At 40.0% G+C, this 24,605-nt stretch overlaps 3 protein-coding genes across 4 annotated transcripts; 1 reads left to right on the top strand and 2 right to left on the bottom strand.

The window, feature by feature from the left end:
* Positions 1-694: 694 nt before the first annotated feature.
* On the bottom strand, positions 695-12,682 carry LOC140766937 (WD repeat-containing protein WDS homolog). Of its 2 annotated transcripts, none has more exons than XM_073106641.1 (4): positions 11,700-12,682; positions 10,184-10,285; positions 9,267-9,905; positions 695-1,179 (listed from the first exon to the last, which is right to left on the bottom strand). In XM_073106641.1, the coding sequence occupies exons 1-4, from the start codon at positions 12,408-12,410 to the stop codon at positions 1,003-1,005; spliced, it is 1,629 nt and encodes a 542-aa protein (XP_072962742.1). In that variant the 5' UTR covers positions 12,411-12,682; the 3' UTR covers positions 695-1,002. The 2 variants fall into 2 exon arrangements, with proteins under 2 accessions (XP_072962742.1, XP_072962743.1); XM_073106642.1 differs by lacking the exon at positions 695-1,179 and having other exon boundaries at positions 9,267-9,411; positions 9,500-9,905.
* Positions 12,683-14,941: 2,259 nt separating this feature from the next.
* On the top strand, positions 14,942-20,613 carry LOC140767386 (WD repeat-containing protein WDS homolog). Its single transcript, XM_073107269.1, has 4 exons — positions 14,942-15,640; positions 17,572-17,673; positions 19,310-19,933; positions 20,140-20,613. Exons 1-4 carry the CDS (start codon positions 15,116-15,118, stop codon positions 20,335-20,337), a joined length of 1,449 nt encoding a protein of 482 aa, XP_072963370.1. The 5' UTR covers positions 14,942-15,115; the 3' UTR covers positions 20,338-20,613.
* A 653-nt stretch (positions 20,614-21,266) lies between these two features.
* On the bottom strand, positions 21,267-24,298 carry LOC140767314 (beta-amylase 2, chloroplastic-like). The gene is made up of 4 exons (XM_073107174.1): positions 23,750-24,298; positions 23,316-23,526; positions 23,102-23,212; positions 21,267-22,215 (listed from the first exon to the last, which is right to left on the bottom strand). Exons 1-4 carry the CDS (start codon positions 24,256-24,258, stop codon positions 21,472-21,474), a joined length of 1,575 nt encoding a protein of 524 aa, XP_072963275.1. The 5' UTR covers positions 24,259-24,298; the 3' UTR covers positions 21,267-21,471.
* Positions 24,299-24,605: the final 307 nt, after the last annotated feature.

Here is a 24,605-nt window from a genome sequence, read left to right as displayed (position 1 = left end):
GTTCAAATCGTTAGGTTGGTGGAACTTGGAATTGGCTTCCAAGCATTAATAAAATAAACCTCTCATGATAGTTGTAGATCTTGACAATTTCTCAAATTTTGTTTGGGTAAAGATGCATGGTAGAGAGATCTCCAGATCTCCCCTTTTTTTTTTTTCTCTTAAACTTTCTTTTATATCTATTCTTTGACAGACACCAGTGCACAAGTCAAAGGCTAAAATTCCATGCCTTCCAGTGTTGACCAACTAAAATAGTGGTTGGTTTTCAATTGATTTGTCTTTTTCTTTTTCTTTTTCATGTCTTCTTCTCATTTGATCTTACGAGTCTTTAACTCACGTGCAAGAAAATAAGTTTCTACTAATTATTAATTTTTCAATTGGCGGCTGCATATTAACTTACACCCCCCTAGCATTTTTAAACTTAAAGAAAATATGATTCTGGTCAAATTGCAATCTTTAAATTTTTCATCAGTATATGTCAATATAGTTATATCATCTTTAAATCAGACTCTAATTTTTTTTTATAAGGGTAATTAATTTTTTTTATATATTTTATCAAAGGCTGAGTAAATTAAAAATGGGTCAGTGTAACTTGCCCTTCTTTTTTCAAGACTATGCACCAAAGTTATTTATCTTCTTATTGGTCCACTATATAGTTCCATCTGAAGAATGTCTAACTGATAATATCACAAATAACTTAAAACATCCCAAGAGGATTGATTACCTTCTGATCTTATTGATCCAGAATATATAACTTACACAATTCTTTTTGCATCTTGTACAAAGATTTACACATTCTTTTGCATGTCACATGAAATATATTAATCATCTGTATCAATGCATGTTCAGCATATGCAAAAACAATACAGGATCTTTCTAATATATTTTTTTTACTCGACAATATGCCAACTATTCAGCAAAAATATAGTGAACATTCTTGAGTTTCCGCACAGATTACACTCAAACATGTACACCTATTTACAGATAGACAGGAAAATTGTCAACTCACTGATGAATCTTGGTAGTAGATTTATTGGCCAGCCATATGCGAACTGTGCCGTCATCACTTGCCGATGCCAACATATGAGGCTTTGCTGGGTTCCAGGCAACACAGTTCACTGTCTTCGAATGTCCTGATAGGACTTTTATTGGTGTTCCACAATGCCTTCGCCAAATGTATATCTGTAAAACATATGCATTAACAAACATCAACTCCAGTGACGTTCTATTATCTAAGCCAGAACCTGGCATATGCTACAAACAACAAGTATGAAGTATGGACTGAGAGACAACCAGGTATTCTCAGATGCCTGAAGACAGAGAAACGAGGGTCACAAAAAGAAATGGAGGTTGTAAAATCAAATTTTAGACAGCTGGATTTGATATAAAATTCTATAATGATTTCAAGAAAAGCATCATATTGTTTGTTTAAAATAACAAAAAAAACCAAATAATATTGCATTAAATGTTGAACTGGGATTGTTCCAAATTCTGATATTTAGGTTATAGGTTCCCATAGTATGATTTATGATTTTTCTGTAGAAATCAGTTTGTCACCGGTTTGGCTCTTTCGTAGGCAAAAAGTCTGCAGCACTAAACTTTCTATGCAAATGCAAGATTGAGCTAGCCTTCCCACACGCAAATGTAGTAGTAGTAGGAGAAGAAATAGACAACGAGATACACACGACACACTCTTCTATTACCAACAAACTCTCAGCTCACATACAATATTTGATGGCTTATAAGATAGTGAAGATCAATTCTTGGCTCTTGACTCTCAATGGCAGCTGATTGCTCCCTTTCTTGTAGAGAAGGATCCTTCCCTTATATGGAGGATAAGGCATCTAATTTTACACTAAAAGACTCAACCTACAAGCTAACGAAATTGGAAAAGGGATGGATATTGAAGCAAACATTTTAATTTGCGCAGAAGGTAAATGGATTCAACTCATTTTCTCTGTTTTTCCTTGAAGAGTCAATAATCAACTCTAATGGATCTAATGGAGGTGTCTTCATAGAGTAAATGGTGACGGCAAACTTTTCACAGATCGGCAACCTATGCTGGCAATTCTACATAACAATGAAGTTCAGTGTGTTAAGAACAACTCCCAAGATATTTCTTTCTCAGGGCCCTTGATAGTTTCTTCTTCTAGTGGCTTTGCATGGGCAAAGAAACGGAGAAAAGACCTACCCCATGTTAGGTCTCACAAAAGAACTATCTCGAGAGGTGATCATTCCAGTATTGATAAAGGAAAAAAAATTTGCAAGCTAAGAAGGCAATTGATTTGAAGGAACAAGCCAATGGAGATGCACATGAAGGTCACATTGATTCCAAAGTACGTGAGCCTTCTGAGGTTGACTATGTGGTGTACATTTAGGTAATGCAAATTTGCTTTTCTTTCAAGTACTTGTTTGTTATCCAATCTGTATCATATTTGTTTAAGATCTAATCTGTATCCAATTTATATCTGTATTCATTTAATTAGAATATAATTTTAAATTTTACTATCCATCTAGTATCCATATCTGAATTCATATTCGAAACAAAAATATAAATCCAAATGTGTTTTAGCACTATCTGAGCCGTATCTGATCCGTTTTGACCCCTAGGTGGACTTCTCCAAAATAGTGAGGGTTGTCAATAAAGCTGCACATTGCAGATAGTCTACGCGTAGACTCAAAAGGGGTAAGTTGCTGGTAATTAGCTCAAGATGGACATGTTCTATAGTAAAGTGTCCAAAGAAGGTCCACAGTACTCCCTATAAGCTTAGCAAGTCCACAATGGCTACTAGGCTTCGCTGATTGGTGGCCTGCCATGGAAATCCTGCACACAGTTTCCAGGTGTCCAAGGGTGTCTCTTGATCAACAAAGGCTACAAGCTCAATTTACAAACCAACAAGGCCCTTAAGGCTGCTAACAAGGTAGGATGGCTTAGAAGTCAAAGAAAGCTGCACACAAGTCTGCAAACTCCCATGTTATTCCGCTGCACTTGAACTCATAAACTGAAGTATCCAGCAAACGAAACCCTGTGTCCCTCCAAATTATTTTTGTGTCACTCAAGAGCAACTTAATCACAACTAAGTGTAGGTCTTTGAGCACCCTGAACACTTTCTTCCCAATCTAATGCATAGATGTCTTGGCTGCGAATTCGTGGTTGAGACATCTTCTAAGAATCCTTCACAAGGCCACTCTCATTCCTCTATACTAAGGCAAACAATACAGTCACTGGGCTGTGACATTGTCCTCTTGTCTCAAAGATGTGTTAACCCGAGCAGTTGTCACCCTGGACTTCACTCGAACGGTACTTCATTGTGGCTTTGGGGACAGACGTCTACAGTTTCCAGCAGCACCCACACTTGCTCTTGTCCTATATGCTCTGCTTCTTGTCGTCGTTGTGGTCCTTCGGTAGGTTCCTTCGCAAGTCATTAGAACAAGCCTCTGCTAATCTAGACATGTCGAGTCTTGCCCTCTGCAGCAAGCTTGGCAAATTTTTGGCCTCGCATCATCTCCTTATGCAATGTCTTTGGTGATTAGATGAGGCTTTCAGCTGTGCATTCCATGTCCTCCTGATATGGGTATCATCTTCAATTTGACCAAAATAGAATTACTCGAGTCTAATTTTGGTCTAATTGTTGATTTTCATTTCAAATAATCAATTGAATTAGTCAATTGACAGATATGGTAGCCTATATGCGGGGGATGTCCGTATTGAGTTATAACCTAAATTGGGTTAGTCAATTTAGGTAAGGTTTAATCAATTAGGATCCTATTAAGAAATGAATTTCTATTAGAATCTCAATTGATAGTTATGGTAAGCTTATATGTGGGGGATGTCCACATTGATTTATTACCTAAATTGGGTCAATCAATTTAGGTAAGATGATCAATTAGAGTCCTATTAGGAAATAAGTTTCTATTAAAATCAGCTAGAATTAAAGTTGTTAACCTATTTAAGGGTTATTGCATGATAAACAAGGACAAGTTGGAATAAAAATTATTTGAGATCTCTCACTTTCTCCCCTGTGGTCTTCTTCTTCTTCTCTCTCTCTTTTTTTCTCTCCCTTTCTCCTACTCTGTCCTAAGATCCTTTTCTAATCTCTTCTACTTCCTCTCTAAACCTCTCTTCTTCTTCAACCTCTACTTTTTCGTTGGTTACTACTGCTGTTCAGAAGATTCCAGTAGTGAAAGAGGATCTTTGGGTGCCCGGACGTGAAGAGGACTTGGTTTCAAAGTAAAAGCACTACTATTTCATTTATTGGTAAACCTAAATTCTAAAATCCTTCCTTACACCATATTTTAAGCCTTTCTACTATCAACGTACCTATTTGAGAATTGAGGAAGCTACTGCCTTATCTGAGTGGTTTTCTCTCCTTCCATCTAGTAGTGATCCTTTTAATTAACTTCTTATCAGTTATTGCTTACTATATTTTACTTTAGTTACTTGTTTGGGTCGATTGTTCTTCAAAACATTGCATTCATATTAGATTTGCATCACCTCCGCAGTTCCTCGAGCCCTAGAGATGTGGGTTGGTGGAGTGTCTTCACTGTTAGCTACGCACTAAGCTCTGCCTAGATGGCATGGTTTGCCTCTTCGGTATAATGCCTTTTGATCTCCAAGGATATTGGTGGCTTACGGTGGGACAACCACCTTTGCAAATGCTCGTCTTCGACCTTAAAGGTAGCGCGGTGTGTGCTCTCAGCTTAATTCGCCTTAGTACTCAGCTGCAAGGCTGATGATACCTTCGTTTTCATGTATTTGAACTCTTCAAGGACATCAGTGTCTTCCGCTAAGACAGTAACCTTTGTAGGGTAGAATTGTGCCTTGAGCTCGGGATTTAAGTCCCCTTACAAGCTGATGTAGTAAAGACTTTCCTCGATCGCCGACATCCGTTGTGGCTAGCATATTATAGCATTGATAGTGAAGTACATGGGCCTACTGTGGACTGCCTCGCTTTTGCTCTCAAACCGCAATGCCTTTAGGTACCACTCCATTCTCCAAAGGAACGTCTCAATCACTTTCATGTCGTGCATTCCCCTGAACCCTCACGACTCTGAGACATGCAGTCTAGGTGCCTTCTTCACAAAAGCACCCTAGGCATAGTAGCCCTCTTTGGGAGAGCACCCCTCAACTTAAGATCATCTTCCTCCTCGTTGACTTTGGATTGCAAGTTGCAAGCAAGTCACCTTAGCCACAAGACACTTGTTTTTAGGGGTGTAAACGAGCCGGCTCCGGCTCAGGCTCAGCTCAAAATTAATTTCAAGCCTTAGAATTGGGCTTAGGTTCGACTCAATTCAACTCAAGCTGAGCCTGAGTCGGGCCAGACCAAGCTCGAGTTTGAAATGAGCCTATTATCAAGCCTTATTCAAGTTGAGTCGAATTGAGCCAGACTAAGCCAAATCAAGCCTAAGCCGAGCCGAAAAAGGAGGAGGTAGGCTGACGGGGCACTACGGCGGCTTGTTGCTACCGAGGGAGGAGGAGGCAGCATTGCGGCACTGTTGCTGCAGAAGGAGGAGGAGGCGGCACCATCGGTCCACTGCGGCACCGTGGCGGCTTGCCGCTGCCGAAGGAGGAGGCAGCATCACTGTGGCACCACGGCGGCTTGCCACTGCCGAAGGAGGAGGCGACAGCCGCGGCACCACTGCTGCAGAAGGAGGATGACGAGGCAGGGCATCGCGGCCGCTTGCCGCTGCGAAGGAGGAAGCGGCACCGCGGCGGTTTGCCGTTGCCGAAGGAGGAGGCGACAGCCACGGCACCGCTGCTGCAGAAGGAGGGGCACCTTAACGCTACAGCTCTAATACCACTTGTGATGGACTTAGCTCTTCCATAGGTGAAAAGCCTGTGCATTCCTTAAACTTCTACTCAAGATTGAGTCAGCCTTCCCCAGTCAAAAGAGTAGTAGAAAAAGAAATAGACAGTGGAGTACACAAGACACATTTCTTTTACCAATAAGCTCTCATCTCACATACAAGACTTAGTAGTTTACAAGATGGTGCAATTCAGCTCCTTGATTCTCAATGGCAGTTGATTCCTACATTTCTTACAAAGATGGGTCCTTCCCTTATACAGGGGGCGAGGGCATCTGCTCCTACATTATCAAACTCAACCTACAAGCTAACAAAACAGTGAGGGATGTCCACAAAGCTACAAGTAGTCCAACACTACTAGCTCAAATAGCTCCAGATGGACATGTCCTACAGTAAAGTAAGCTGCCAAAGAAGGTCCACGTCAGTGTTCATCTGCTCAACATTTCCATAATTGCTGCTGGGCTTCACTAATTGGTGGGCTACGCTGTAAATCCTATACACAATGGACTGTAGGAGCTTTTCCAGATGTTCACAATGGTAGGCTTCACAGGAGCTTCTCAAGTTGCAGGAAAACAAGGCCCTCAAGGCTGCTAACACGGCCACGGCAAAATGGATGTCGTGGCTATGTCTGACACGCCGGGGACATGGATACTGTGCCAACACGTGTTGGGTATGCCACCAAGTATCAAATAACTAAAAAAGATGGATACGCCGGTGGACATGTCGTGAGTTAATAGGTTTGGGTTTACGATTTTTTTCCTTCCCTAAATCCAATAACCAGTTAAAATAAAACTCACAAAACTCAAACCCTAAAAACCAGAAAAACCCAAATCGCAACCCACCTTGAATCTCCTCCTCGCTTGATGACTCTCCCTCGATGATAAGCTCCTTTCCCGACGACGAACTCCCCCTCTGCGGACGTAGACACTTCTCACTCTCGCTGAGGTATTTCTCTCTCTTAGTCTCTCTATCTCTATGGCTGAGTAAAAGAGTAGGTAGATGGAGTGTGTAGGTGGAGGTATGTGGGTTTTTATTTTGATTAGTGGGTGGGTGCGATTATTTTTTCTTATAAAGCACTACAGCATAACAGTGAGTAAACATTAAATTATAAATAATTCTATTTAGTAATTTAAACACTGTGAGTTAGTGATTGACACGATCTAATGCAATTTAGTTATTTAAACAATGTAATTTATTTATTTAAATGAAAATTATCATAATCTAGTTCGCTCTCTTCAGTAGGATCTTTAGTGTCAATTTGAGATAAAGGACCTCGGTCCTCTTCCGTACTTTTTAGGTATCAAAATTGCTCAGTCATCCCATGGTCTTTTATTGTCTCAACAAAAGTACATTACAGACATTCTTAGTCGTGCCACCATCACTAATATTCATCCCACTGCTACCCCAGTTGAGCTTCATGTGAAGTTTCAGCCTGATGATGGTCAGTTATTTTCTAGATCCAACTAGATATTGTCCACTGGTCGGGGCACTCGTCTACCTAACCATTACCCAGCATAATATCTCTTATGCAGTTGGTATTATCACTTAGTTCATGCAGGCTCTTCAATCTGCCTACTATGCTACTCTTATACATATTCTTTAATATCTTTGTGGCACCATCACTTGCTCCCTTTTATGCCATCAACTTCCATCTTGATTCTATGTGTTTATTCTGATGTAGATTATGCTGGTGAAAAGTCTAATCAAAAGTCTACTACTGGCTTTTGCATTTTTCTAGGAGATTCTCTAATTTTTTGGCATAGTAAGAAGCAGAATGTGGTATCTTTCTCTAATACTAAGTCAGAATATCGTGCTATATGTACAGCAACTAATGAGATTGTTTGGCTTTGTTGTCTTCTTAGTGATATGAGTGTTCTATTACCCCTCCCTACCCCTCTTCATGTTGACAATGATAGTGTTAAAAAGCTCGCTGAAAATTCTATTTTCATGGAAAGACGAAGCACATTAAAGTTGATATCCACTACACTCGTTAGGAGTACCGAGCTGGCATCATTTCGCTCCATCGCTTCAGCACTGAGGAGCATATTGTCGACTTCTTCACAAAGTCTCTTCCCCTTCCTTGCTGAGCATTTACAATACACCTTGAATTTGAGGGGGGTATTAGAGTTATTAGATTATATATTATTTATTTATCTTATTTTATGGTGATCTTGTATAAATAGAGCTTAGACCCTTCTTTCATCATCAATGAAATACATTCGCCAAAATCCACTCCTCTCCACTCTTCTCTCTAAACCCATTCTAGGCTTGGATCTTCTATTGTTACATTAACAAATATTAATCATCAAAATCAAACATGTTCAACTCAAAATTAATATAATTAAACTAAAGCTAATAGAAATAATAAAATAAAGGTAATATAAAAATGTGAATGTATAATAATAAAAGTAATAAATAAAAAAAAAGCTTTTCAAAATCATAAATAAAAGTCAAATTGAAAAAAAATATATATAAAAATAAATACAAAGTTCAAAAAAAATTTAAGTAATTAAGATTGTTGCTTGTATATCTATTTTTCTAAACCTACCATTGCTAACATAAAGGAGACCTTTATTCCCTCCCCCTTCGGGATAACCCATCCAACCCCTTGTAGCATTTTTGCTATATCCCCCCCCCCCCCCCCCTCCCTTTTAGAATTCCCATCTCACCCTCTTGCACGATGTTATTAACATGGTTCGAAGTATCGAGTGGGATCCAACGATCTTGGCCGATCCACTTTCACTATTTCTCTTCTTTTCTCTCTCTCTCTCTCTCTCTCTCTCTCTCTCTCTCTCTCTCTCTCATAGTTATTGCTTCTTCGACGCAAAAATCCAACTCTGGCAAACTCCATCAACGCAAATCTAACTTCGAAAGATGATTACAATGCCACTAGAAAAGGAAAGATGATTATGGTGCCACTAGAAAACAGGTTGAATGCTATCTACTCCCATGCAGAAAGAGGAAGGCTGCTAGAAAAGTCCAATTCTGAAACTTAAAGATGATATTAAAAGGGCACAATTTCCTACTGGTTGGGCCAGTAGTGATGGTTGTTATCGTGAGGAATCACATGCATGAGTAATGAATCCTAGAAGGTTGGATATATGCATAAACCTTCTACTGCCAGAGGAAAAAAAGTATTTCCCCTAGATCATGCAGTAAGTGGTCTTTGCTCCTCTCTTCTGCAATAAGCATGTGCAATCTTGAGAAGTTCTACTTGCAACATTTTGACTCATCTAGACTGGATATGCTGCTGATGCATACAACAGTGTGGCCCATTATCACAAAAACATTTTAAGCAGAGATGGACTGACATGATATTGGAAGCACTTCTATATATCTAAGAGCAACACTACTATCTTTATGATAACAACTAGGAATGTGGAGACTATATTAATATATTTAATGAGAATATCAATTCATCTACTAACATTCAGCAAAAAGAATGTGACTCATTGAAATAGTACCTGAGAGTCTTCACTGCCACTTGCAATGAACAAACAACTTGATCCCCCAAAGCAAGACCTGATCACATACTTCCCTTGTTTGTGTCCTTTAAATTTATCTGGCACCTGAGAACTTGCATCAACTTTCCATAAGTGAATTTCCTGGCTGTTGAGATTGACGATCAATGACATTCCGTCTCTTGAAAGAGAAAGAGATGTAATTGAATGTTCCTCAGGAATGACCCATTCTTTACCTCTTGTAAATTCACGTATCCAAATCTCTCTATTGGAACATATGCTTATAAGAAGTTGCCCATCAGGTGTAACAGCAAGATCAGAGACCTTAGGCATCCTCTCCCCCTCCCAGACATTCAGTTTGTTACCCTCAAGGTCACAAGTGAACATCTGATTGCTTGGCTCCCAGCTGCTACAAACTATTTCTTCTGAGCTGGGGAACCATGCACATGAACTGATGGTACAATTTAAGGAATCAGTAAATCTGAGGTTGCAAGTGCCGGTATCCACATGCCATAATCTTAGGGCTTCCCCATTGCCACATGTGAGCAGCATTTTGTCATCAGGGCTCCAAGCAACAAAGGAAATAGGTCTCAGATGGCCCTCTAGACGGTGCTTCACTGACAGACTATCATCCTCATGTACCTGATATTGTTTTAGAGGTTATATCGCAGCATGGTAACAAAGTCCATATAACCCAAAAGAAGAGGTGAACCAAATATGGGATGATTAATGTCAACTATAGACCTAATCAAGTTGACCGAAAAATATGAAACTAAAATATGTGGAATACCTACATATCACATGATCCAACTGAGCATTCAATCAGACATGTATATAGCCATTTTAAACTGTCTTACAAAACCGTACCCAGGTAGCATAAAAATTAGAGAAGAGAGAGATTTGAAAATAATGTTCCATACCGTCCATATGATGGCTGTGCAATCACTAGAGGAGGATGCCAGGTATCTCCCATTATTTGAGAACTGTAAAAACCATACTTCATTTTTATGATCGTATAATATCTGCACAACAATATGAGACATATCAAGTACAAATCATGCGCAATATCTAATGTGGAACATTAGGCTAATTGGGTAAATCCTCTTGCACTCATACCGTCAGCTAAAACTAGAAGCAATCGTTAACAAAAAAAGTAAACTCATCATGAGTTTTCAAAGAACAACTTTTGCATCTCCAGTAAAAAAAAGGCCAATAACTTTTCTTCGGTAACATTTCATGATTACGTGGGAGTTAAAGGTACTGGCAACACAAAATCATAAGGAAGTGAAATATGAGATATCAGATGTCTTTGGATAGCCAATTATTCAGATCAATGGCAAATCAACAATCAGTAGCACAGGAAGTCTCTGGCAGGAATTATATCTTAGTGGTGCAAGTTACAGAACAATAAGCAAGAAACTATTAGATCAAATGGCAGGTATGGAAACAGAAGATGAACCAAAGAAGAAGATGATGAATGAAAGTGATGTAGAAAATAAAGAAGATATTTTGTGCAGATTGGACCTTCTCTGGCATATTTTAATTATAAAGGTGAGTACTATAGATGACTAAAATGATCGTACCTCTTTCAGAGTGACTGGAAACTAATGCCCTGCTTCAGCATCCAAAATGGATCCAAAACCATAAAGGTTTCCAAACCCAAATAACTGAAGCACAAGCAAAACAAATTATTACATATCCACCTACAAACATAGAACAGATTGCCATAGAGTAAACATATTGTCCATTTTTTTCCCCTAAAGTTAGAATTTATGAAAGACAAGCTTGGAGAAACACAAAATTGGGAACCTACTACTTTCAATTGTCTTTGCAGACATACTTGATCTTGTATGTTCACGGTCTCCTAATGGTGTATTTGTTTCATATTTAGTTCCAAAAAATCTAAAAATAAGATCTATGGAAGTGCTATCTATGGAAAAGGAGTACAATCCAAATTTACATTTTTCTCTTTCATCATTTGCAATGTAAGGGAAGGAAAAAAACAACTGTGCTCCCTTTCCTTTATGCCGTTTGGATGTCTACAAATATATAATTAGGGGCCTTTTGTAAAGAATATAGAAGGCAATGTTACTATAACTATCCCACTTCATACAGACATTGTATTCAAGCAAATGAAAGATAAAGAAAGTGATTGGGGCACCGCCAGATACTACCTGACTTGGACAACTCATGGATTTTTCTATAACAGGTGCAAGTCAATTTTTTACCACAGCCAATATGCACTAAAATTTCCTCGGGTTTATTCATTATCCTAGAAAACCTAACTCATATTCTTAGGGCAAATAAGACCCAACATGATTCCTCCCATCCTCAAATGCATGTAAACAAACCCACCCATGCCTACAAGATCAAATTGAGGTGAAAGAACAAATGGACAAGACTACTGAAACAGTAACGAAGGGAATTAAAACCGACCTGGCTGCACGTGGAAGGGATTTGCTCCAGACTGCACTTATGATCCTCGTACAATGTAACCTCATCAGTAGAATTATGGTAAGAACAAGAATCTATCTGCGCAACAACTGCGGTCTCAACGAGATGTTCCAGTCTTCCACTTGGCACATCCACCCACGGCGGCAGCACCGCGACTAAATCCAACAACAACCCAACTCTCCTTTGGACCTTGCTCTCCACCGGAACTACTCCCTCCGCCGAAATCATCGAGCGCGCGAGCCTATGCACCTTTCTCCGGTCCATCCCAAGCGGAGCAATTCGATACCAGAGCACATCCTTCGCCATTAAGAGCCCATCTCCTGATCCCAAAAGCTCCAAGAAGTGTTCTTTCCAGACTAGGAACGACGCCATGACACGGGCCTCCCTCTCCAAATCGCCAATCGAGTCGATGGTAGCAATGCAATCTTCCCACTTGCCCGTTATGATATTGACGAGAAGGGAGTAATACTCCGGCGACTGTAGACGAACCCCGGACTCCGATTCCAGTTCAGCCGCCGCCTTCCGGTATCCGAGGGTGTAGAGGGCTTGTATTATAATCCTCACAAACTGCTTTCGATCGATGACGCCTCCCGAATCGAGCAATGAAGGGCCAAATTCGGTGGAGCTGAGATCCGAAGGGCTCGTTCCGGCTTCCGAAGCGTGTTGGCGATGTGAAACCTTAGAAACCTCCATCGATCCCGCGAGCTAGCCAGCTTGAGAAGATTTGGGTATTGGAGGAAGCCCAAAAAGATCTCAATTGTGAGGATTTTCCAGTAGATTAGGAACGAAAGCCTAATCAAGAAAGCTCATAGAATCCAATGGGACAATTAGGGTTTAGAGGACGAAAAACGGTGGAGAAAATAATCCAAAAGGCCAAATTAGACTACGGTTTCCAATTTGAAAGAATTGAGGGGAAAAATACAACTGAGATGAGATCACGAGAGAGAGAGAGAGAGTTTTTAGCTGTTATTGTTAATCAAGATGAATTGGCAGTAGTGTATCATAGCCGTTCATTTTGTTGGTCTCTTAGATTTGGATAAGAATTTGGTTTCGCCGACTGGAGTCCACTCTTTCCCTTGCTAGATTCTTCGCATCCTTTTCTAGCTCTAATTTATCGACACGTGTTCAGTAAGAACGTAGATCGTTAAAGTACTATATGAAAACGAATTTTAACCTGCTACTATAACAGAAAGTTCTATCGACCAATATAGAGATCATGAATTCAATTATCCTTTACAAATTTTGGGAATAAATATTTAGTGAAGTTTTTATCAAAGGAGTTAGGAGTATCTATCAGTGTCTTGTCGCTCATTTTTTGGACTTATTTATATAATTTATTATTGGTCTATTGCCTTGTGATTAATAAAACAAGGGATAATTTTATAATTTATTCTACATGTATCTTATTTTTAGTGTATAAATTAGAGTTATTAAAAATCAACTATATATATGTATATATATATTATTAATGATAATAATAAGATAATGCCCTCGAGTGAGGAAGAGGGTAAGTTGAAAGTCATTACATAATCAGGATAATCCGAATGTTCTTATAAAGCTCGATATGGAGAAGCTTCATTATGGGTTCTTATTTTCTTCTTAAAAGCAAATTTTTTAGATCAAAGCTTGTATTCTACAGCCTCCGTTAAGAAAATTTTCTATCTCCTTATCTATTTATTATTTAATACTAAAATATATAGTGACAGTCCGAACGGTTTTAAAATTTCTAACTACTGTAAAAATTTGTCATCTCATTAAGAAAATTCTTTTAATTATGATAATTGATTGGGTGTTTTAAGCTAGCGTTATTTGCTAACAAGGGTTAATCAGAGCAAATCAACATTTTATCTTTCTAACTAGGTAACTAATGTCCTAAGGAGAATAAGTGCTAATGACTTGAAAATTAATCTAGGTTTCTATCCTTTTCATGTACATAGGGGGGGTCAACATTCATCCCTACGAGCCAGACGTTTGTTATTTCTAGCCTATCGCTGCTGGATCAAGGACAAGCTTGATGGGTGGCAGTAATCCACTTTCTTGCAAGCTGGTAGATCCATCTTCATCAACTTCACTATCCATGCATATGGCTTGCCTACTTATGCTTTATCTTGTACTCTCCTTTCCACGTCCATGTGACTCGTCTTTCCTACACCACCTCATTGGATGGGACTTCTGCTAATAGACTCTTGCAGGATGATTTAGGCATGCATAATATATATATATATATATATTATTTGTAAGTCCGAAGACTAGATATCAATTAGATAAAGAATTAACTCTCTCTAAATACAAAGTCACTTAGACTTTATCGAACTTTTAGCCGTGTAGTCTAGGCTTCAAACCATATGAATCACCGAATAATTGCTCCAAACCAAATGTCGATGAAACCTGCTTTAAGTCGTTGCACTGTCGAGCTGTTCCTTCAAGTTAACCACATTATCAAGCCATCAATCAAATTAAGCCAAGCCACCAAACCACTAAATAATTTTTTCATAATAATGTTTGGGAGTGGAGTTGAACCTATAACTTTCTTGGTTATGAAGAAAGTACTTACTAATTCTACTAGAGTTGGTTAGTAGGCATGCATAATATTTGGGATGCTAGAGTTGGATTGTAAATTTCTATGGCTTTGGATCCTCTGAAAACTCATATGTTTTTAAGTATATGTCTGACTCTATCTTATATTTAGTTAGTGGTTTGACAAAACTATTGAGCTTGGATATCAGTTAGTCTTATTTATTAATTTTAATTTTTTTAAAAGTAAACTTAATTAGGCATGATATTTTATTACTAAATCAATTCCAAAGTATCCCTAAACTCAAAGCAAATAACTTCTAAAATACTTGTATATATATGGTTTAGTTAAAAGTGTAGGAAGGTGCAGTCATATAAAACAAAGTGGGAGGGGGTAAATGTAATTTTAACCCTATATTTCTTTTCTTTCCAAAAGCAACCAAAGAAAGTCCCTAGCAATGGACGGTCCTGATCTGCAACGAACTGCCATTGCAAGTATTTCTACTTGCTTTAGGATGGAAGATCCTCTGCAACTTCGATGGTAGAAATCTACCACCTGGATCTGATAACTCATTATTAGTTGCCAAGTACCAGGATTTACTAATTTACTACACTTAAGAGTCCAGCAAATCCTCCTTCTTGTGTCCACAGTCCACACTCTATATTAGTCTATTTTATGTATCGTTCTCCCGCTCTTCCTCTCCCCGCACTCCCTCGCTCCCATTCCAAAAGCTTTCCTTATAAAGTTTTCTCCGGCTTCTCGTTTCTCTCTCGCCCTCTTCCGCGAATTAGGTTTTCTTTTGCACCTCCCTCTCTCTAGAATCCCCCGTTCGAGCATTTCTTCGTCTCTTCTTGGATTCTTTAAACCTCACATTAGGAAAGGGATGGACGCCAAAAGCAGAATCGCCAATCTCCGATCCCTGGAGGTGTATCGTCGGTACGATACGCCTTTATGTTTGCTCCTTCTCTCTCAAATCCTCTCGGGTTTATGGTCCGAATGCATTACTACCATCGGCACAATCCGTGGTCTGGAAGAAAGATCCAAGAAAGCCGCCGTGTTTCTTGTCCGGAGGCAGCAATTTCTGGAGTTGGTGGGGATGCCCGGCCGCCTACAGGCGGCTAAGCACGTTCTCCGGAATAAAATCTACCCTCAGAATGAGTCCGAGATCGCCGTCCAGGAGCTCCTGCGCCAGTTACATAACCCGAAGCGGGCCATCGCCATCGAGAGCTGGGTTCCTCAAAGATTGGGTCTTTTCTTGTACTTGACCGAGGTGATCCCGTCGTGGATTTACTATCCCGGGAATAGGTCGGCAGAAACGCTGGAGCTGTTCCTTACTACTCAGCATCGTCCATCTTTTATGAATCCTACTTGGTGTGAGCAAAAAGAGATTCCTTCCGTTTGCATTCAGGTTTCTCTTTTAAGTTGCAGTTATTTCCTATAATACTTCTTTAATTGGTTCTGGTTCCTTTTTCTTATGTATGGTTAATCATATATGCGATTGTTTACATTGGCATACAACTTCATAAGAATATGGTGGTGCAATGACATCATGGTTTTTGCAACTACATAACTATTCTTCAAATCATTGTTTACAAATTTTGAGGTCATATTATTGGCTGACTTTTTCTCCTTTAGTAGATTATAGGATTGGATGGTCATGGGCTTCGATTGTGAGGTTTGTTACCGTGTGTAATCATGAAGAAACTGTGATTCCTAAAATTTGGTGATAAATTTCTTCTGGGATGTATATATCTGTAAAAGAACCATGTGGATGCAAATTCAAATGTTAATGTATTACCGAAAGTAAAGATTTAATATACAGGACAAGAGTAGAATGTAGTTTTTTGGAGTTGGATTCTTTTTCTTGATTGATATGTGGAGATCTGCTTTATCTCTAGATTCTCTACCATATTTGTATAAAGCTGATCAGCTTTTCTTTGCACTCTTCTTGACTTTAAAAATGATTAAGTGAACTATTCTGACTTAATGATGTTTCCAGAAACTATTTCCATCATAATTCTTCTTCATTGTACAAAATAGTGGTTACATAATTTCTTAAAATATAGCATAAGTTAAGAACTATAATGTGGCTAAATGCTGTTGCTGTTAACAAGAAAGAAAAGCAAATTAGAAGCAATGCAAGAATTTGGGGTACTAAAGCAGGCAAATTTGTTTGATTGGAAGTATTAAAGAAAAACTACAGTAAACTTGATGTGCAGCTCTGTTAAAAGGAAATTAGTATGAAGGAAAAATGCAGATGGAGTATCTGGGAGATAAAAAGGCGTTTTGTAGCTTGCTCAGTCTAAGTTCTACCTCTTCCTATAAGTTAAAAATGTCAGGATGCTTACTGCTGCAACTTGCAAGAGACTGAATGGCCAAGGTGAGGAAAATAGAGTAGTCGTTCATACTAGCTTCTATCCTCAAGCAAAAAGAGCTGTGCCCCTCCATCTTGACTCCCATTTGTTGTGTTATTAGCTCAAGCTGCAAGGACATCTTTTCAGCAGATGCATTTGACTGCGCAGGATAGGTATTATCTCCTTGGATGAGATAATACCTATTCTGTTGGCAAACTATAAGGTCAGAATGATTAATGCTTGAATCATCACACAATCAGGTTTCTGATACGAACCTGCTCTATGTAATTATTCAACAATGAATTCCTAGGACCTAAATCTCTTGGACTCTGTTTTAAGTGTAATCGTTCACCAATTCTGATGATTTTAAAATCATGTGGCATTTTCCTCTGATAAATATGCTTTGCCATCATGGGGTTTAGACTTTGTGCAAATGAACTCTTATCTCCACCTCCCATGCAAGTATAATTTGCTGCATAGATATAATCATGAAGACATTATCTTGAAGAACTTGCCTATTATTAGCATCTATCGTTTTCCTTTGCGTGCTTTCTGCTTTAGTATGATCTTTATTCTTCTTGCATTTACTTAATAGCAGCTTTTCATTATCATCTATATTGGACAATAGCTGTGTTTATTCACCATCCTTTTTCTCTTCTCTTTCTAGTGAGGATTTTCTTTATTTATCTTTCATTTATTGTCAAATAACAAAATAAAAGAGTTGATGATATGTTTGGGGACCTAAGATCTACTTCCTTTATTTGTAACATGTACTAGTTTTTCGTGGTTTTATTTATTGAAGCTGGTGATTGGATCTTCATGTTATTTTGTTCGACCTCTTCTTCCACATGTGTCTGCTGTAATCCGGTCAAACTTTTGCATGTAAAGAATATGACTTTTTAAGTTTGTTTTTGCATTCTTTAATTTTCTAATTTGGTATGTTCTTTTTCCTCAGCATTTAAAATTTAATCCCATTTTATTGCAGGTAGAAGACATGGGGAATGATGGTATTTTACTTGTAAAATTTTCAAATACTGGGAAGTATCTGGCTTCCACTTCTACTGATTGCATGGCCACCATATGGATGGTATGTACAGAAAATTAATTTAATTACTAAAGTTTTACTAGAATGATTATGCTTCCTTGACTTATTCCACATACTTAGAAAATCTGTCCTGTTGCAAGAAAATTATGACCTTGACTTTTGACTTTCTTTCATAAACATCAATAATAAAAACAGGAGAAAGAATCATCAGATTAAATGCATGTTGTGATATACAATGAAGATAAAAAAACTGGTAGGCATCATCTTTTTCTATTTTTTTCCTATCACAGTAATTTTTTTAAGAAGAGGACATCATTTGGTGTGATGATAAATTTTATCCTTGAATCCCAAGGGTCATATGTTTAAATATTCAAATCAACTTCCTCAGAAAGAAGGGTACCGGGCATATCTCCTCACCCTAGATCCTGCATAGACGGGAGCCTCGTACACCAAGATCCCCTTTAGTAATTTTTCACGGTGTGAATAGTGCCATATTAAAAGCTATCAAACTCCTTCCACTAGTAATCAATCTTATGTATTAGAATGATGATAGAGCTTTTGATGATTGCTATTCTTGTTAATTCATCAATTACTTTAAAAGTTTAAGTTGTTAGCCAACGGTGGTTCTTATATTCTATAATATAATACTTCCTTTCACTTCTAGGCTAGAGACATTTTGATATGCTTAAGAAATAAATTTAACTTAAATAGTGAAGGTTTTATAATGTAATACTTCCTTTCACTTCTAGGCTTGAGACATTTTGCTATGCCTAAGATATAGACTTGACTTAAATAGCAGAGGTATTATTTTTTAACCCATAGATCGGCCTAGCGGGACTCGAACTTAGGACCTCCATTTTGAAACCAGGTAAACTTACTAACAACTCAAACAATTAAGTTGTTAGAGAACGGTAATTTTTTATGTTTTCTACTCTAACAATTCCAAACAAATGTAACACATTTGTTTATTGTGAAAAGGGACAACATATATTGTTGTCTTTGGACTTTGGAGTGCTTCAAGGACATCTACTCATGACATAGTGTTATCAAGATCGAACAAAGCAATGAAATAAGTCAACCTGACTTAATCCTGAGCTAATAGATTATATATATGTTTGCAAACCAATGCTGCTATGTCTCCCCGGCACTTTTAACTGTTGCAGAAGAGGGTGCATTTTTAATGAAGTTGATAAAGGGAAGGAGCAAAACCCATTAATAAAGGTGAAGAGGATCTATAGATTTACGTTAACTGCATTACAATGAATGTGACTGAATATTTGGTACTTTTATTCCAGCCCTGAACATTTAATACCACAGCAGGAAAGTGCTGAATCTGGTATCCTTACAGTCATATCTCCATTCTTATACAACTCACATAAGAGAGTGGTCAGTTGAGTTAGCCATGGCCCCCCAGGTTATTGAGTATTTTGAGCTGTATCAGTTTTCCATTTGTGCTATTCAATTTCATTGGTGGTTTTGTTTGTTGAAGGCATGTGATTATGGGGTTGATATTGAGTAGTCTTCATCTGAAGGTAAATGACATGTTGTTTGATGGACTTGCTTAGACAAAAGTGAGTGGCATGGACATCTATATAGTGCGACTTTATAGTTAGATTCTTAGATCGGCCAGACAAGCATTTAGTGTTATATATGACCATATCTCTAATATCCATTTCAGATTGATGACAATGATACCATATCCTTGAAGTACAATCTAGTGGGCCATGGAAGGCCTATCCTCTCAGTAGAGTGGAAATCAGATGACACGGAATTGATTACATGTGCCGAAGGAGAAGATGCAAAGCTGTGGGATGTGGATACTGGTACATGCAAGCTGACATTCTGTATGCCCATGAATGTAAGAGTCAAAGCATGTGCATGGAGCCACAATCCAGACAAAATATTTTTTGGCAGCTGCAAGCCTGATAATTTCATCTACACATGGAACGCAGATGACAATATGCTGCAACCTATGTATTTGATTCCAGAGGTTTCTGATCTTGTGGTGACACCTTCTCCACGTCTCATATGTGTCTGCTCAGATAATATAATTCGTGAACTTGGCTTTACTGGGGGTCTTAAGTATGAGATGGAAAAGAAAGATGTAATTGCACCTGTTTCTCTTTCGAAATATGGCAATTTATTGATTTTGAATGTGAATTATGAAGAGATTCATGTGTGGAACACTAACACACACTCCTTGGAGCACAAGTACAGGGTTGGCAAGCAAGATTGCATTCTTGGAGCTTGCTTTGGGGGAAGTAACTCTTCATTCATTGCCAGTGGTAGTAAGGAATCTGAGGTAATATTTTGAAATTGATGGATTTTTCAGGTTAATATACAACTTCAAGGCTACTAACCTGCATACACTTAAATTCTTTTAGTTCGAATTGTGAATGGATATAGCTTGCAATTATGTGTTCTGAATGTGTACCCAAACATCTATCACTATGCTTTTATTCGCTTGCCTCTTTCATAATAAATCTAAATAGCGCACATTTTTGGCAGATCTACATTTGGCATCGACTACATGAAATGCCAATAAAGACCTTGTCCGGCCATACAATGCCCGTGAATTCTGTGAGCTGGAATTTAGCAAAACCTCACATGTTGGCCTCAGGAAGTTCCGATGGCACAATCCGTATATGGGTGGTTAGCTCAAAGTGTGAGAAACAACTCTTTGCCTCAAAAAAGCAAAAAGTGTAAGATGTATTGCACCCTCGAGTTGGATCACCTGAACCCTTTGCCCTTTGGAAAGTTTTGTACAAAGCTGTATATTCTCTTCATTCTTTTTCATTTCACTTTGGCTCAGCTCGTCTTGTTAACTAAGTGCATATTTTCTCTACTTAGAGAAGACCTGCTGAGACGCGATAGCTGAACTGAAAGCTGTAACTACCTTTTTTTTCTTGTACAATATCTTTTGGTGTCGATAATGCGTAAGATTTTACGTATCAAAAGTCGTGTAAACAGAGTAAACACAAATAAAGAATTTGGGATCATAATGCTACTCTCTGTGCAGTATTTTCCTCGTACTCACTTAAATATGTTATATGTGCAATTCGTTCTGCTTCTTGTTTTCAAGTTCTCCAGGTACTTTGAGGTGGAACACTGTTTAGTTCAAGAGGAGCCACTTCCATCCATTGAGCAAGAAGCTCGAACAAAAGTGTACAGAGGAAACTGAAGAGCGAGATCATTTATTAGTTCTAATTACAGTGTCTATTTTGTAATCGGTGGATATTCTATGGAATATTTCTCTCTGGATATCTAATTTTGTGCTTATGTTATTATACTGTTAAAGTGACACATTCCTTATAATCTTCCATCATTTCATATTAATGTCCTTGAAATCTCCACACTCAGATGCATGTAATTTCAGACCATCGTTCCTAAAATTTAGGTGAAAGGTTGTACAAGTAAAAAAGTTTGATGTTCTATCTAAAAATATATCTGCATGAACATTTGAGACAAGATTTGACACCTTTTTCATATCAATTATTAAATGGGGAAGTGCTTTTGGGGATCCAAGCTAATTTCTTTCTCTATTTTTCAAACTTCTAATCCAGATAAAGATGGTTGGTGTTTTCACCACTTATTAAAGTGTTCTGAGACCTACTTCTACTGCAAAAGATCACGTCTTTAATCATAAACGATAAAAACAATATTAGATTGACTGAGTTGTCCAACCCTAACTTCACTGGCTCTAAGTGTCTTTTATGTATAATGTATCGTATTGTATCGCCTCAGAGCTAGCATACAAGCTCAGGAAATATATATACATATATATATATATATATATATAAGAAAATTAAATAATAGGAACATGCAAGGTACGAAAGCTAGTCACGAATTGGCATCATTCACGAGCTGCCGCGTGTCGTACACGAACCGCTTCGCCACCTTTTTCTCCTCCTCCCTCCCCTCCCCCATCCGCCTCACGAACCCCACGAACCTCCCCCACCTCGCCGGCTCGAACAATTCCTTCCCCATCCTCAGGTACGTGAACCCCACCATCCCTTCCTCCCTCGCCGCTTCAGCCATTCTATCATACGCCGCCGCGTCGTACCTCGACAGCGGATTCTCCCACGAGAGCCCCACCCCCGCGACCCCCGCCGCCCTCGCCGCCGCCGCCACCTGCCGCACCGAACCCTGAAGCCCGCACCTCGCTCCCGCGCGCGCCTGCCCAGCGTCGCGCATCTCGAGGCACGTGAAGTTGAGGAGCGCGCCGTGGCGGGCGAGCGCGCGGGCGACGGCTGCGTAGCCGTCGCGGAGGAGGTTGTTGTGGAAGCCGGCGGTGAGCTCGGCGGCGTAGTGCCAATGGATGCCGGCGACCTTGACGGAGAGTGTGACGGCTGGAGGGAAGATGGAGGCAGCGGAGGAGAGGACGCGCTCGCAGTGGTCGAGGAGGGACTGGGAGTACCATGAGAGGAAGAAATCGCCGTAGGGGGTGCGCCACCCACCGTCGCGGCGGAAGAAGGGAGCGTCATTTGGATAGTCGTTGTAGGTCCCAGCATCGGTGGGGCCACTGTGGCCCCATTCCGGCTTTCCCACCGCCTCCGCCGCCGCCTTTAGGCTGCTTAGCATATACTATGCAGACAAATGACAGTATTTAAACATATTAATTGTTGCTCTAATATTATGGCGAACTCATCAATTACTCTTAAAATAAAAAATATTAGACTATAATATTTTCTATATTTTACATTCTAACAGAAACTATGATCTACTATCACTTATACTTAATTCCTAAGAAAATATATTACACTAAATCTCTTGAAATATCATAAACGAGCTACAGAGGAATGAGTCATTGACGACAAATTACTTTTACAAAATTACCCTCTATCCTTATAGCCATTTGAGGTGTGAAGAAGGAAGAGAGATTGATAGAGATTAAGAAATGAAAAGATTTCAAGAGATTAAGAGGAAGAAAAGAAATTGAAGGCAATAACACTATAGTACTTAGCATTAGGTTGGGACTGAGAGAGAACTATGGGAAATGGGAGGGCGAAAGAATAAGATGAGAGAGATTGAGAGTTGAGAGGAAGAAGAGTGACGGAAATCATGCAGGTTGCTATTAAGAGAAAAATGTTGGAAGCAAACGAGAAGAAAAGGTTTGATAAAGATTGAAAGAAAGAGATTATATATAATTTTTAGAATAACAAATGGTAGATTCCACATTAGGTGCTAATCTCTAGAGAATTCGTATGATTTTAGCCAATTGTAGACTGTTTATGTACAAAATAAAGGATAGTTGTGTCTGTTAGCTTAAACTATCTTCTTCTTTGACTTGACCTTTCATTCAAATTGTAATTATTGGACATTTTTTGTTAACGCCATCAGAAAGTAATTATGATGAATTGGCTACAATACATATTTATATTTTACTTTATAATCCGCATCTTATATCTATATATAGATAATTAGGTATGTGGTCGAACAAGAAATGAAAAACGTAAGGATTTCTTGTCACCTTATCGTAGCAGTGGAAGGCTCCGATGCCGGGGAACTTCCGCGTGCCGTGGATCTCCAGGTACGAGGGGTACCTCAGCTCGCCGGCCGGCCCCATGCCCACCTGGATCTCCTGCAAATAGCAAACAGGGAACACACAGGCCTTAGGCGCGCAGAGCTTGGTGGGTACGTGGCGCATGAAGCAGATGGGGTAGAGGAGGAGAGGATTTAATTACGACGATGGTGGAGCCGAGGAGGGGGGCGAAGTGGTCTCGGAAAGCGCGCATGAAGTCGGCGTAGCAGCGGACGGGAGTCCGGCCTTTGATGACGGGGAGGGCGTCGCAGCCCAAGGAGACGCACTCGTAGTTGCGGCGGCCCCACCGGTCCGTGTACGCCAGGTCGGGGTCCTTCTCCATCTCCTCCACCACCCATCTTGGTAGAGGTATTCTGCGCCCACGGATCATTTTGAGATTTAGTATTTGTTTCTCCATCTGTTCATCATCTCATATATAGCTCGCGCTTTAATCAGAAAAAGGCATGCAAGAGTTCGTGTATAAATTAATTAGTAGGAGTAAGACTGGAAGAATCGTAGTACTATCCAACTTTTGACTGTGTTGGAGTTACTACTTAAGTATAAGACAAATTAAGTTAAGGAGGTCTGTAGACGTACGTAACGGAGTCGCCATCGTTGCCGCCGCACCGGTGGAAGGACATAACGGCCCGGACCTTCAACCCGACCCGTTTGACCATCTCCATCAGCTCCGCGAACCAGCCCCACTCGTACACCCCCGGCGCCTCCCTCTCCGCGAGCCCCCACCAGACGTCCACAGTCACCCCCTCCACCCCGGCGCACTTTAGCGCCGCCAGGCTCGCCGCCATGGCCTTCCTCCTGACCACCCCCACTCCGGTGGGCCCAACCATGTCGAGCGGCAGCATGACGTAAACCCCCACCCCGTTCTTCCCCTTCGGCTTCTCCTCTTCCACGTGGGACTGCAAGCATGACGTAGGAGAAGCATGTGGCCCGCACGTGCGGATCGGCTTTTGCCGGATCAGCCGCCACGTGTTTGGTCCCGCCGCCGCCGACGCCAGCTTCCGCACCACCGCGCGCTGCTCACCTTTCCCGTCCGCCCCGGGCGCGCGGTAGAGCGTGCCCATGCGATGAACTAAGTTCAACGCCATCTGTCTCTCTCTCTCTCTCGGTCTTGAACTCAGACCTCGTAACGATGGACGATGGGCGAGTGGACGAGAGACCGCGGGAGGGATTTAAGAGGCAGCCACGGTACGTCTGCTATTGACACGTGCCGCGATACTACCGGTGAGAAGAGGATTTTGTCCGATGTGGGTCGGGTTCGATGATCCTGACATCACACGCGTACAACTACGAGAACTACTACTCCGGACTTGGATCCTCTGCACCCCGGATGTAGAGCCTTCAAGAGGACGGTTACATTTCAGGCTGCGATTTAGACCCTGTGTAGGAGAGAAAATCAGAAAGTTGCGGGAGTATCGACTGTTCGTGCATTAGG

This window comes from Typha angustifolia, chromosome 9 (assembly GCF_048772165.1).
Source record: "Typha angustifolia cultivar Huaian chromosome 9, ASM4877216v1, whole genome shotgun sequence".
Classification (NCBI taxonomy): Eukaryota; Viridiplantae; Streptophyta; class Magnoliopsida; order Poales; family Typhaceae; genus Typha; species Typha angustifolia.
Note: the sequence above shows the minus strand (reverse complement) of the source record. Positions and strands in the feature narration are given on the sequence as shown.